General features: G+C 39.4%; 1 protein-coding gene and 1 non-coding gene across 2 annotated transcripts in view; one reads left to right on the plus strand and one right to left on the minus strand.

Moving 5' to 3' along the window:
* The window catches only part of SMIM35 (small integral membrane protein 35), a gene marked incomplete at its 5' end in the record, with an annotated part of 32,841 nt that extends 20,715 nt beyond the window's left edge, over window positions 1–12,126 (minus strand). The window contains one exon of the mRNA XM_061123203.1: window positions 12,099–12,126. Within this exon, the coding sequence (XP_060979186.1) occupies window positions 12,099–12,126 (28 nt within the window). The remainder of the gene's footprint in view (window positions 1–12,098) is intronic.
* Window positions 4,828–4,955, plus strand: LOC133064933 (small nucleolar RNA SNORA40). The gene has a single exon (XR_009694776.1). It is a non-coding gene; the product is annotated as a small nucleolar RNA SNORA40 (small nucleolar RNA).
* Window positions 12,127–13,750: the final 1,624 nt, after the last annotated feature.

Raw genomic sequence — 13,750 nt, forward strand, 5'->3', positions numbered from 1 at the left:
CATCCAGCCCAGCATTTCTCATGATGTACTCTGCATAGAATTTAAATAAGCAGGGTGACAATATACAGCCTTGACATACTCCTTGCCCTATTTGGAACCAGTCTGTTGTTCCATGTCCAGTTCTAACTGTTGCTTCCTGACCTGCATACAGATTTCTCAAGAGGCAGGTCAGGTGGTCTGGTATTCCCATCCTTTTAAGAATTTTCCACAGTTTGTGGTGATCCACACAGTCAAGGGCTTTGGCATAGCCAATAAAGCAGAAATAGATGTTTTTCTGGATGATTATACAGTGGAAGTGACAAATAGATTCAAGGGATTAGATCTGATAGACAGAGTGCCTGAAGAACCGTGAACAGAGGTTTGTGACATTGTACAGGAGGCAGTGATGAAGACCATTCTCAAGAAAAAGAAATGCAGAAAGGCAAAATTGTTGTCTACGGAGACCTTACAAATAGCTGAGAAAAGAAGAGAAGCTAAAGGCAAAGGAGAAAAGGAAAGATATACCCATTTGAATGCAGAGTTCCAAAGAATAGCAAGAAGAGATAAGAAAGCCTTCTTTAGGGATCCATGCAAAGAAATAGAGGAGAACAATAGAATGGGAAAGATTAGAGATCTCTTCCAGAAAATTAGAGATACCACGGGAACATTTCATGCAAAGATGGGCACAATAAAGGACAGAAACAGTAGGGACCTAACAGAAGCAGAAGATATTAAGAAGAGGGGGAACCCTCTTACACTGTTGGTGGGAATGCAAACTAGTACAGCCGCTATGGAAAACAGTGTGGAGATTTCTTAAAAAACTGGAAATAGAACTGCCATATGACCCAGCAATCCCACTTCTGGGCATACACACTGAGGAAACCAGATCTGAAAGAGACACGTGCACCCCAATGTTCATCGCAGCACTGTTTATAATAGCCAGGACATGGAAGCAACCTAGATGCCCATCAGCAGATGAATGGATAAGGAAGCTGTGGTACATATACACCATGGAATATTACTCAGCCGTTAAAAAGAATTCATTTGAACCAGTCCTAATGAGATGGATGAAACTGGAGCCCCTTATACAGAGTGAAGTAAGCCAGAAAGATAAAGAACATTACAGCATACTAACACATATATATGGAATTTAGAAAGATGGTAACGATAACCCTATATGCAAAACAGAAAAAGAGACACAGAAATACAGAACAGACTTTTGAACTCTGGGAGAATGTGAGGGTGGGATATTTCAAAAGAACAGCATGTATACTATCTATGGTGAAACAGATCACCAGCCCATGTTGGATGCATGAGACAAGTGCTCGGGCCTGGTGCACTGGGAAGGCCCAGAGGAATCGGGTGGAGAGGGAGGTGGGAGGGGGGATCGGGATGGGGAATACGTGTAAATCTATGGCTGATTCATATCAATATATGACAAAACCCACTGAAATGTTGTGAAGTAATTAGCCTCCAACTAATAAAAAAAAATAAAATAAAATAAAAAAATAAAAAATAAAAAAGAAGAGGTGGCAAGAATACACAGAAGAACTACACAAAAAAGATCTGCTTCTAAGTTTAAGTTATTATTTCGAAACTGAATAAATGTAGATGACATCTCCAAAACTATATCACCTTGGAAATAGTTTATATTAAGTTTCTTTATATCAGTAGTTAAACAGAAAACACCCATTAGCATCAGCTTGCAAGAGGACTCATACCTCCATTATCTACAGCAGGGAGGTATGCATCCACATCCAAAAGCAGTTTCAGATCACGAGGATGTTTGTTTAAAACGAGATTATTCAAAATGGGAGTCCTGGTTTGTACTCCTCATAGTCATTATTTGTTCAGGGGTGGAGATGCTTACTCCTTGGAAGGAAAGTTATGACCAACCTAGATAGCATATTAAAAAGCAGAGACATTACTTTGCCAGCAAAGGTCCATCTAGTCAAGGCTATGGTTTTTCCAGTGGTCATGTATGGATGTGAGAGTTGGACTGTGAAGAAAGCTGAGCGCCAAAAAATTGATGCTTTTGAACTGTGGTGTTGGAGAAGACTCTTGAGAGTCCCTTGGACTGCAAGGGGATCCAACCAGTCCATCCTAAAGGAGATCAGTCCTGGGTGTTCATTAGAAGGACTGATGCTGAAGCTGAAACTCCAATACTTTGGCCACCTGATGCGAAGAGTTGACTCATTGGAAAAGACCCTGATGCTGGAAGGGATTGGGGGCAGGAGGAGGAGGGGACGACAGAGGATGAGATGGCTGGATGGCATCACCGACTCAATGGATATGAGTTTGGATAAACTCCGGGAGTTGGTGATGGACAGGGAGGCCTGGTGTGCTGTGGTTCATGGGGTCGCAAAGAGTCAGACATGACTGAGCAACTGAACTGAACTGAACTGGGGCATATCTCTTAACCTCCACTGTTACTGTTGAGATGGAAATCTAATTAGAAGTCAGTAGCCATGTAGTCAAAGGCTAAAATAAGAGTCAGTACAATTGTGATCCTTTATGAGCTCTGGTCCCACAAAGGACCATCAGGCTCTAGGAGAAGAGACACATTCAAGACAACCCTTCCCTCCCCTTTCCCTTCCTGCTTTAGCAGCATCCCTGAGCCATGCTGATTGGCCCAAGCTCTATAGCCCACTAGTGACTCATAGTTGTGACACTTTCTATTCCGCTTCCTCCCTCTAGACACTTGGAGGGGTGGGCATCCAGTCTAGCCATCATGCTTTTCTCATTCATGCCCAGGTACTCTCATTATGACAGTTTCCCGCCCTTTCATGCCAGAGCTGGTAAGTTTCAGCATTTGGATTGGGACTAAGAAGGAGAAAAAAAATGCCCCAAGGGTCTTCAGCCTTGGTCTTTGGTTCAGTCAAGTTTGCAAGATGTGTCTGTGTGAATTTGAGGCACAAGATCTCTGTTATAATGTTACTTCATTTTTAACATTGGATTGTCTCTTGTTTCTGTATGTCTGTATCTAGATGGATGGATAGATAGATAATCTCCCCCAGAGATTTTCTGTAGGATTTCAGCATTGCTGGAGACAACCAAAATATCATCTTAATTCCATCAGTACCCCTTTTTTAAAAAAAAACCTGTACATACTGATTTTACAAAGAACACTTAGCTTGTCCTTATATAAAATACTGAGGAAACTCAGGTTTGTAGTTTGTAAAGAAGAAATTGGCATAAAGTTTACTTAGTATAATGAAGAAGAAAAGACGATATGATGAAAAAGGAAAAAAAGACTGGGAACAAAGTAGGGCAAAAAGGTAAAACTAGGCGGTGGGGAAAGAGAAGGAAGAGGAGGGAATTGAGAAGAAAAACTAATTAGTGAACATGTAGTTTGGGGTGAAAATAGTAATTTCCCTTTTTGAAAATAGAATCAAAATGCAGAAGAATATAGCCAATCAATATGTCAAATAGAATATAAATGGCATAGCAACCACATAACTAAATGGCATAGCAACCAAAGTGCAGCATGAGTATATAAATAAAACCATATGCAAAAGAGAGGCAAAGATCTCTGCCTAGAACAAAGTATTACTCAGAGAATACAAGAAAATTCTTCAAATTCACTTCACTCCCTAGAACCACTTGCTTAAAACATGCATTAAAATAAAGGAAGTTTACAGCAAGAGAAAGATTAAGGACACAAATTGAAGAGCACATAATACCATTATGGAGATAATAGATTCAATAGAAATAGAAAGTAATAGAATAGAGACCATTAAAAACTAAATTAGTAATAGAGGAAAAGCTTGAGAAAAGCACAGAGAATGGGAAGGAAAATACAAAATATTAAAGAAATGAGAGAAAAAGCTAATACCTATGGAAGACCAAGCTAATTCAACTTAAAAAATGTTGATAATCCTGAGGTAGAAAATCCAGCAAATTAAATAGAAAATATTTTCGAAGATATAATGCAAGAGAATTTCCCTGAATAGGGCAGGGTGGGAGAGAGAATGGCATCTGCAGTTTAAGTATAATACACACTGGGTTCTATTAATAGGAAAAGTTAATTCAGAATACTCAAGACCACTGTACATTAGAATTAAAGTTTTGCTCGAGTTATTATTGTTTCTCAACTTCAAGCCCACCCTCTATATCCAGGTTTCTGAAGCTGCAGCTAGGACTCTGTAAACCATATTTCCCCTTTGCCAGCTGGGGGAGGTTCTGCCAATAGCAGATGGTAGCAGGAGACTGAAAGACTCAAGGACAAGAAGGGACTTGCTCTGTTCTGTCTGCTTCCCATTGTCTTCCTACAGGTGTCCTAGTCCTGTCAGTAACACCCTTTGCTTCTTTTTCACCCCGGAAGTTTTTTCTACAAGTAGCTGGGTACAGTTTTCAGTTTTTCCAAGTTCATAAAACCAGTCTCATTATTTCCTACTTTCCACTGCAGAAGTATGAGTGCTCAATTGCTCAGTCATGTCCAACTCTTTGTGACCCCATGGACTGTAGCCTGCCAGATTCTTCTGTCCATGGAATTTTCCAAGCAGGAATACTGAAGCAGGTTGCCATTTCCTACTCAAAGGGATCTTCCCAACCCAGGGATCAAACCCACATCTCTTGTGTCTCCTTCATTGGCAGGTGGATTCTTTACCACTGTACCACCTGGGAAGAAATATGAGTACCAGATGGCCAAAGTCCCCTTCCCCAGAGGTCTGAGGTTCTCTTCCAAGCTCCATATCTTAATACTTCCAGATTCTTTCTTTTGCTTTCCCAGTCCTAGCGGTAGTAGCTCTTCTTGCAATTGCTACTTCCATGATACCCATCTGCCTTTTCAGTTATCTAGTTAGTAATTCTCTATAATAAACTGTCTCTGTTAAAATATCTAGTAATAGCACTTGTGTTTGATTTTGTTAAACTGTGAGCAAAGACTTATAGACAGGTACAAAAATAAACCCTCTTTTGCAACCCAGAACTCATTGTTTAGTATGAGTTTTGATACAGGAACATGATAGCTAAAACAGATTCAAATGATAGGGGTGTATTGATGAACCTAAAGATTGCTTCCAGGACTATAGTTGTTGTTATTCAGTCGCTAAGTGGTGTGTGTCTCTTTTTGACCCCATGGACTGCAGCACGCCAGGCTTCCCTGTCCTTCACCATCTCCCAGAGTTTGCTCAAACTCATGTCCATTGAGTCAGTGATGCCATCTAACCATTTTGTCCTCTGTCATCCCCTTCTCTTCTTGCCTTCAATCCTTCCCAGTATCAAGCTCTTTTCCAGTGAATCAGCTCTTTGCATCATGTGGCCAAAGTATCAGAGCTTCAGCTTCAGCATCAGTCCTTCCAATGAATATTCAGTACTGATTTCCTTTAGGATTGACTGGTTTGATCTTGCAGTCCAAGGGACTCTCAAGAGTCTTCTCCAGCACCCCAGTTTGAAAGCATCACTGGGAGGAGAAGGCTGCAGCACTCAGCCTTCTTTATGGCCCAATTCTCACATCCATACATGACTACTGGAAAAACCATGCAGTTTAGTGCTCAGTTGTGTCTGACTCTTTGTGACCCCATAATCTGTCCATGGAATTCTCTAGGCAAGAATCCTGGAGTGCATTGCCATTCCCTTCTCCAGGGTATCTTCCCAACCTAGGGATCAAATCCCGGTCTCCTGCATTGCAGGCAGATTCTTTAGCATCTACACTAATAGGGAAGCCATAGGAAGCACTATGAAAAACCATAGCTTTGACTATATGGACCTTTGTTGGCAAAGTGATGTCTCTGCTTTTTAATATGCTCTCTAGATTTGTCATAGCTTTTCTTCCAAAAGCGAACATCTTTTAATTTGGGGGCTGCAATCATCATCTGCAGTGATTTTGGAGCTGAAGACAGTAAAATTTCCCACTGTTTCCACTCTTTCCCCATCTATTTGCCGTGAAGTGATGGGACCAGATGCCATGATCTTCATTTTTTGAAAGTTTGTTGAGTTTTAAGACAGCCTTTTCACTCTCTTCTTTTATCCTCAACATGACGCTCTTTAGTTTCTCTTCACTCTCGGCCATTAGAGTGGTATCATCTGCATATCTGAGGTTGTTGATAATTCTCCCAGCAATCTTGATTCCAGCTTGTGATTCATCCAGCCCAGCATTTTGTATGATGTACTCGGCTTATAAGTAAGCAGGGTGACAATATATAGCCTTGATGTACTCCTTTCCCAATTTTGAAACAGTCCATTGTTCCATGTCTGGTTCTAACTGTTGCTTCTTGACCTGCATACAGGTTTCTCAGGAGACAGGTAAGGTGGTCTGGTATTCATTTCTTTAAGAATTTTCCACAGTTTGTGTGATCCACACAGTTAAAGTCTTTAGCATCAGGACAAACACGAATGGTGTGCCTCTTGCCAGTATGCCATATGAAGAACACAGCGTCACTTCCATGACGAGATTGCCAAAGATACAAGACCCGAGTCCAAGCATGAAGAGACATTATACAAACCCAAACTGAGTCCATCTTAGGAAAGAGCTGACCTGCAGTCTTCCAGTGTAAAGGTCAAAAAAAAAAAATCAAAAGAAGATTGAGGAAATGTTCTATACGGAAGCAGGCTAGAAAGACCAGAGAAATAAATGCAACCTGTGATTCTGAACTGGATTCTTTTGCTATAAAAGCTATTATTGGGGCAATTAACAAAACTTGAATAATAAAACAATTAGATAGAAGTAATATATTTCTGATTTTGATCATCACATCATGGCTATGCAGGGAATGTCTTTGTAGGGAACAGACTCTAGAGTATTCAGGTGTAATGGGGTATTAGGTCAAAAACTTACAATTAAATCATTCAGGGAGAGAAAGTTTTGGTTTACTTTTTAAAAATATAGTTCCAACTTTTCTGCAAATTTTTAATCATTTCAAAATAAAATTTGATAATTTTTATATGCAATTGGTGTCTATTTACTGATTTACAAATCTCTAAGACATTTTATAAATGAGAAAGCAAAGTTTAAGTGGATATAGTATAATGTCTTTTGGTATACTTTTCAAATATATATATTTGTATTTCATTATATGTATATATATAATTTTTTTGAAAAATGCAGAGGAAAGATTTTGTGATGATCTGGGAGGGGGTGGTAGTGGGAAGGAGCTTTTATTTTTCATTTTATATCTTCCTGCATGATTTAGATTTTTACTACAGGTACCAGGTACATTACCAGATGCCAGAACTGACTCATTGAAAAAGTCCCTGATGCTAGGAAAGATTGAAAGCATGAGGAGAAAGGGGAGACAGAGCATGAGATGGTTGGATGCCATCACCAGCTCAATGGACATGAGTTTGAGCAAACTCCAGGAGATAGTGAAGGACAGGGAAGCCTGATGTGCTGCAGCCCATGGGGTCACAAAGTGAGTCAGACACAGCTAAGCAACTGAACAACAACAACCAGGTACATGTATTAGTCTACTTTTTTTTTTTAAAAAACAACAACAGGAGTTTGCTGGAAGGTGAGATTATATTCCATTTTTGTTTTTCTTTATATTCTTACAAAATCAAAACTTAATAAATATTATATAAACATTTGGATGTACACACATTATAAATTCTTTTTTGTTTATAATTAGGGTAAAAGGTTAACAAGGATTGGATAGCATCATCAATTAAGCCATTTTGAATAATTTTGGTGGAAGAAAGTCTTTATCTGGAGTTTTATTTAATTAAGCTTTTTAACTTAAAGATCTGTATGAAGAATTGTCCTTGGCTACTGAATAGCAAGGATTGTATCTATTTTTTATTGAAGTATAGTTGATTTACAATGTTGTGTTAGTTTTTGGTGTATAGTAAAGTGATTCAGTTATACAAATATACATATTCTTTTATATTTTTTCCATTGTGGTTTATTATAGAATATTGAATATAGTTTTCTGTGCTATAAGTAGGACCTTGCTTTAACTATTTTTTATATAGTAGTTCCTACCTGCTAACCCCAAACTCCTAATTTGTCTCTCCACCAACCTCTTTCTCCTCTGGTAAACATGAGTTTGTTTTCTATATCTGCGAGTCTATCTCTGTTTCACAAATAAGTTCATTTTTGTTTTATTTTAGATTTCATGCATGTAATGTCATACAGTATTTGTCTTTCTAGTTCTGACTTACTTCAATCAGTATGATGATTGCTAAGTCCATCCATGTTGCTACAAATGGCATAATTTCATTCCTTTTTGTGACTGAATGGTATTCCCTTGTATATATCCCACCATACTTCTTTATCTGCTCACCTGTCAATGGACATTTAGGTTATTTCCATATCTTAGCTATCCAGTTAGCAAGGATTCTAGAACACATAGACTTCAAGGCAGTTATCTCAGAACTATAAGAAAAGCATTTTCTCATTTATTAATTTAGATCCATACCTCCAATTACTTCACTCACCAAAACCTCACTCTGTGGGATATGTTTTAAAATCTACTCTCTTGCTTGACAAGCATACTCCAGTGATTTGGGTGGTAATAAGTTTAAATAGGATTTAGATTTGATAAACTCCTGTGTGTTTTCGTCCATATCCCTCCATGTGCTGCCTTGTTAACACAGTCAAGGGGCTTTTCCCGTTATTGTTATTGTCACTGCTGTTTTGATTTCCTGATAATGTCCATGTAAAATCAAGAAACTCTGGAGCAAGACTCACATTTACTCAAACATGGAATGGTTAAAACAGACTTTAGTTTTTGGTGATCTCTTGATAAGAGATGAAGTGAGAAGCCTGCCTCTCTCAAGGCACTTAAAGATGAAAGTTTTCAAAAGGCACCTCAGAGGAAAGTTTACATGAAGTTTCAGAAGACTGTCAGCTAGAAATCGCTTGCAGAATTCTAGAATCACTTTGTAATATCGAGCAGAGATTAAGAAGAGAAAGAGAAATGCCATATGAAAGCACTTATATGTAGACTCTAAAACATGGACAAATGAACCTATCTACAAAATAGAACCAGACTCACAGATGTAGAGAACAGACTTGTGGTTGACAAGGGGGTCGGGGGAGGGACGGCCTGGGAGTTTGGGGTTAACAGATGCAAACTATTACATTTAGGATGGGTAGACAACAAGATCCTACTGCATAACAGGGAATTATATTCAATATCCTGCAATAAACCATAAGGGAAAAGAATATGAAAAAGAACGTGTGTGTATATATATATATATGTATATATATATATACATATATATATATATATATATATGGCCATTCCCTTCTCCAGGGGATCTCCCCAACCCAGGAATCAAATCCGGGTCTCCTCTATTGCAGACAGATGCTTTACCATCTGAGCCACCAGTATATCTATATATATACTGGAATGGGGTAGCCCACTCCACTAGTCTTACTTAGAGAATCCTATGGACAGAGAAGCCTGGCAGGCTACATACTGTCCATGGGGTTGCAAAGAGTCAGACACAACTGAGCAAGTAGCACCTTCCCTGGGTTGGGGAGATCCCCTGGAGAAGAGAATGACTACCCATTCCAGTATTCTTGCTTGGAGAATTCCATGAAGAGAGAAACCTGGCAGGATACTGTCCATGGGGTCACAGAGAGTCAGATACAACTGAGCAACTAACACTTTCACTACTTTTTTCAGTATATATGAATATATATATCCATTCTTTTTCATACTCTTTTCCCTTATTGTTTATCAGAGAATATTGAATATAGTTCTGTGTGCTACACCGTAGACACCTGTTGTTTAATCTGTTCTAAATGTAATAGTTAACATCTGTTAACACCAAACTCCCAGGCCGTCCCTCCCCCGCCCGACCTTGGCAACCACAAGTCTGTTCTCTACACCTGTGAGTCTGTACTTCAATTTAAAAAACAGAGATCAAGAGTTTGAGCGCTGGTGCCAAAAACACATGAGTTTGAGCCTCAGCTTAACATTTACTTACAGTGTGTCCTTGAGCAAGGAACTTAATCTTTCCAAAACTCAGTTTATTTGTCTAGAAAATGGAAATAGAATTATCTGCTGTATGAAATTATTATAGAATTTTTTGGAAATAATATAATCTACCACAAAGAAAACACTTAATCAGTACTAACAGTAATAAGTATTGTTGTTGCTGTTGATTACTTTTAAAAAATAACTGCTTTCTCAGTCTATATTCTCAATATCATGAGCTCGTATATGGTTAAAACAGACTCTGACCACAGTGTCAAGAGTAAAAGGCCATTTTTCATATGTGCCATGATACTCATCACAAAAATCTTAAGAAGAAAGAGGGGCCAGCCACATTATCACAACATTAGCCCAAGGATAGAGATGTTAGTGAAACTTCCTTTGGAATAAGTGTCCACCAGTCTGCTCATTACTAAGATCAGGTTTTATAAATATAAATATAAGTGGTGAGTTTTCTTTTTAAATTTACAACTTTTCCTCTGTTTCCGTATCAGCTCTATGTGGAACCCCCAGGGACCACCCTCACAACTCTGGCATTCAATGCTCTAAAGAACATTGTTCCCACACTCAACAAGTGTTTGTGGAGTCCCTACTCTGTGTCAGGTCCTATGCTAAACACTGGGTCAAGGCAGATAGAAACCCTGCCTTCATAAGCTAATATGCTATGGGGAAATTGAAGGTCTGACTCTTTGCAACCCCATGGACTGTAGCCACAAGGCTCCTCTGTCCACAGAATTCTCCAGGCAAGAATACTGGAGTGGGTAGCCATTCCCTTCTCCAGGGGACCTACCCAACCCAGGGATTGAACCAGTTCTTCTTCATTGCAGACAGATTATTTACCATCTAAGCCACCAAGGAATCCCGAGGGGTTTTCTAAACAGATAATCATCCTATTAATCAGTTGATCAAAAACACATATTCTGGGGACTTCCCTGGCAGTCCAGTGATTAAGAGCCCACACTTCCACTGCAGGGGGTCTAAGAACTAGATCTCACATGCCACAAGTAAGATCCATTGCAGTCAAATAAGTAAATAAACATTAAAAAAAAAAAACATTCTGTGAAGAAGTAGAAGGTGTCGGGGTGTCATTAGAACAGGAATATCTGAACTATTCTGGGAGATTAGGAAAAGTTTCCTAGAGGAGGTGACATTTAGGTAAGATCTGAATCAGGAAAGAAGAACAGCACGTAAGGCAGAGAACATGTGCAATGGGCCTGAAATAGGAGAGAGTATGTTAAATGCACAATAAAAATTCACAAGACTAGTGTGAGACTAGAGAATATGCTGGTGAAAGGCAGAGGGGTGAGGTGGAACAGGAAGTGGGGCTCAGATTGAATGAGACATGAGAAGAAGTGAAAGAGAAAAATGGGGTCTTGGAGACCATGTTAAGGACTTTTGTACTTTATTGTAAGAACAATGGAAAATCACTCAAGCAGTTAAGTGGTATTATATTATGACAAAATGAGCTCTTTCTAAAAACCACTCGCCCTGACTGCCATGTGCAGAATAAATTAGAGGAGAGCAAAAACAGAAGCCAAGTTGACCGGTTGGGTGGCAAGAGAACTTAGGTAATTATTATCTCAGCCTAGCAACACATAGAATAAGTAATCTAAACATCCAGACATCTGAACAGGTAGCTTTGGTGGAAATAGTATTAGGCTCACAATCAGTTAGTTAAGAAACTAGGTTGGATCAAAGCATGATTTTATTGCCTTAGTCCAGGAGCTACAGGGCAACCTCTTTAGGTTTGCTCAAGAATAACAGAGCCAGAGAGGTAAAATTCTAGCACAAGATCTACTGACCCACACCCATTGAAACTAGTGAAAAATATCTTGAATAAACAATCATTTAAAACTCTCTAAGGTCTTCCCTGGTTGTCCAGTGGTTAAGAATCCGCCTGCCAATGTAGGGGACACAGGTTTGATCCCTGGTCCAGGAAGATCCCACCTGCCGAGGGACAACTAAGCCCGTGACCACAGCTACTGAAGCCCAAGCTCTAAAGCCTGTGATCTGCAAAAAGGAAACCCACCACAATGAGAAGTGTGTGCACTTCTTGCAGAGAAAGCCAATGCACAGCAACGAAGACCCATCACAGCCAAAAATAAAAAGAAGAATAATTTTTAAAAAGAACTCTGTAAGCAGTTCTAAGGGTTCAATTACTGTTTAACATGTGAAGAAACATCCATTCAAGGAAATCTATGAAAATTTGGTAAGAAAAGCAAGAAGTTGTGGTACCTGAACCAAGGCCTTGGCCTCTCTCCTTTCACTCAGCTCAGCAAGACAGAAACTCCACTCCAGGCTGCTGCTTTCATGAACACAGGACTTCCTCTCCCCATGATAACCAATTAGAGGACTTTCTTCCTAGGAGGAACAGGAGTTTGGCATTTCTCGTCCCTTCCCCAGCTACTATTGCTAAGGCTAAGTTGCAGGCAAGTCCAGTTGAGAAGAGGTGGGTCTCCCTCTTCCACCGACTCCCGTCTCATGAGATGGAGGCTCTAGCTTGGGTATGGCATGCTGAGACAATTGGAGCCTTAACTGCCCTTGATTTAATTCATGAAATAGTGGCTTCACATAAGGAGAGGCAAGCCAAGAGGATCTCAGACTGCTTGCCCCCATCTACTGATTATTCAGTTCCTAGAGTATTATTACTCAGAGAGAAATTTGCCGTTGTTTCCATCCCCAGCTGCACAGCTCCAGAGATTTTTCTGAGGGGAAAGCAAATCATAAAACAGATAGCTCATCAGGTCTTCCCAAAAGAACTTATTCTCTTTGCAAAAGAGCATGGAAAAGTTCAAACCTAATGTTTGCTCTCAAGACAGTGGAGGTTATAGAGGAAAGAAAATAGAGAGATTTAATGGATTTAATGAGGATATAACCCAGAATACAGGCTGGATAGTTTGTAGGAGAGAATCAGGAAATAAAACAGCTAAGAGGAACCCACTGAGGTCAGAACAAATCTCAAACACATACTTCAAAAACTATTCCTTCAAAAGAGTCACAGTTTGATTGGATTCATTTATATAGCAGTTTGCGCTGCAGAGCACTATTGAAAACATTAGAGCTATTAACCAGCAGTTTGTGGAATTTAACAGCTGGGTATAGTCAAGATAAGCAAGAAAGTTCTACAAATACCATCATCCAAGGAATTGTGGGCACACTCAAAGCTACATCTCCCCAAGGAACAGCATCAAAGGCCGAATACTGATATAGAAAAATAGACTTCACTAAAATCATCACTTCACTAAAACCAGGTAATTAAAAATCCACCTTCCAATGCAGGGGGTATGGGTTCAATCCCTGGTCAGAGAACTAAGATCCCACATGCTGTAGGGCAACTAAGCCCACATGCCCCAACTACAGAGCCCACTTGCTCTGGGGCCCATGCTCCACAACAGGAAAGGCCCAAGTACCACAATAAATGATCCTGCATGTGCCGAAACCAAGACTTGATGCAGCCAAAAATAAATAAATAAATAAATTTTTTAAAAGAAGGAATGTCCAGATAACTAAGGAAAAGCATGTTAAAGAAGTAAAGAAAGATATAACAATGTCTCGGCAAATGAAGGATATCAATAAACCAATGAAAATTGTTTTTTAAAAAAAACAAATTGAAATTCTGGAGTTGAAAAATACAGTAAGTGAAATAAAAAATTCTTTAGAAGGGTTCAACATATTTTAACTGGTAAAAAAATTAAAGGACTTGAATCACTAGAGCAATAGAGATTGTTATTGTTCAGCTGCCAACCCCATGGACTGCAGCATGCCAGGCTTCCCTGTCCTTCCCTATTTCCTGGAGTTTGCTCAAATTCATGTCCATTGAGTCAGTGATGCCATCCAACCGTTTCATCCTCTGTCATCCCCTTTTCCTCCTGTCCTCAACCTTTCCC

Source organism: Dama dama, chromosome 1 (genome assembly GCF_033118175.1).
Source record: "Dama dama isolate Ldn47 chromosome 1, ASM3311817v1, whole genome shotgun sequence".
Lineage (NCBI taxonomy): Eukaryota > Metazoa > Chordata > Mammalia > Artiodactyla > Cervidae > Dama > Dama dama.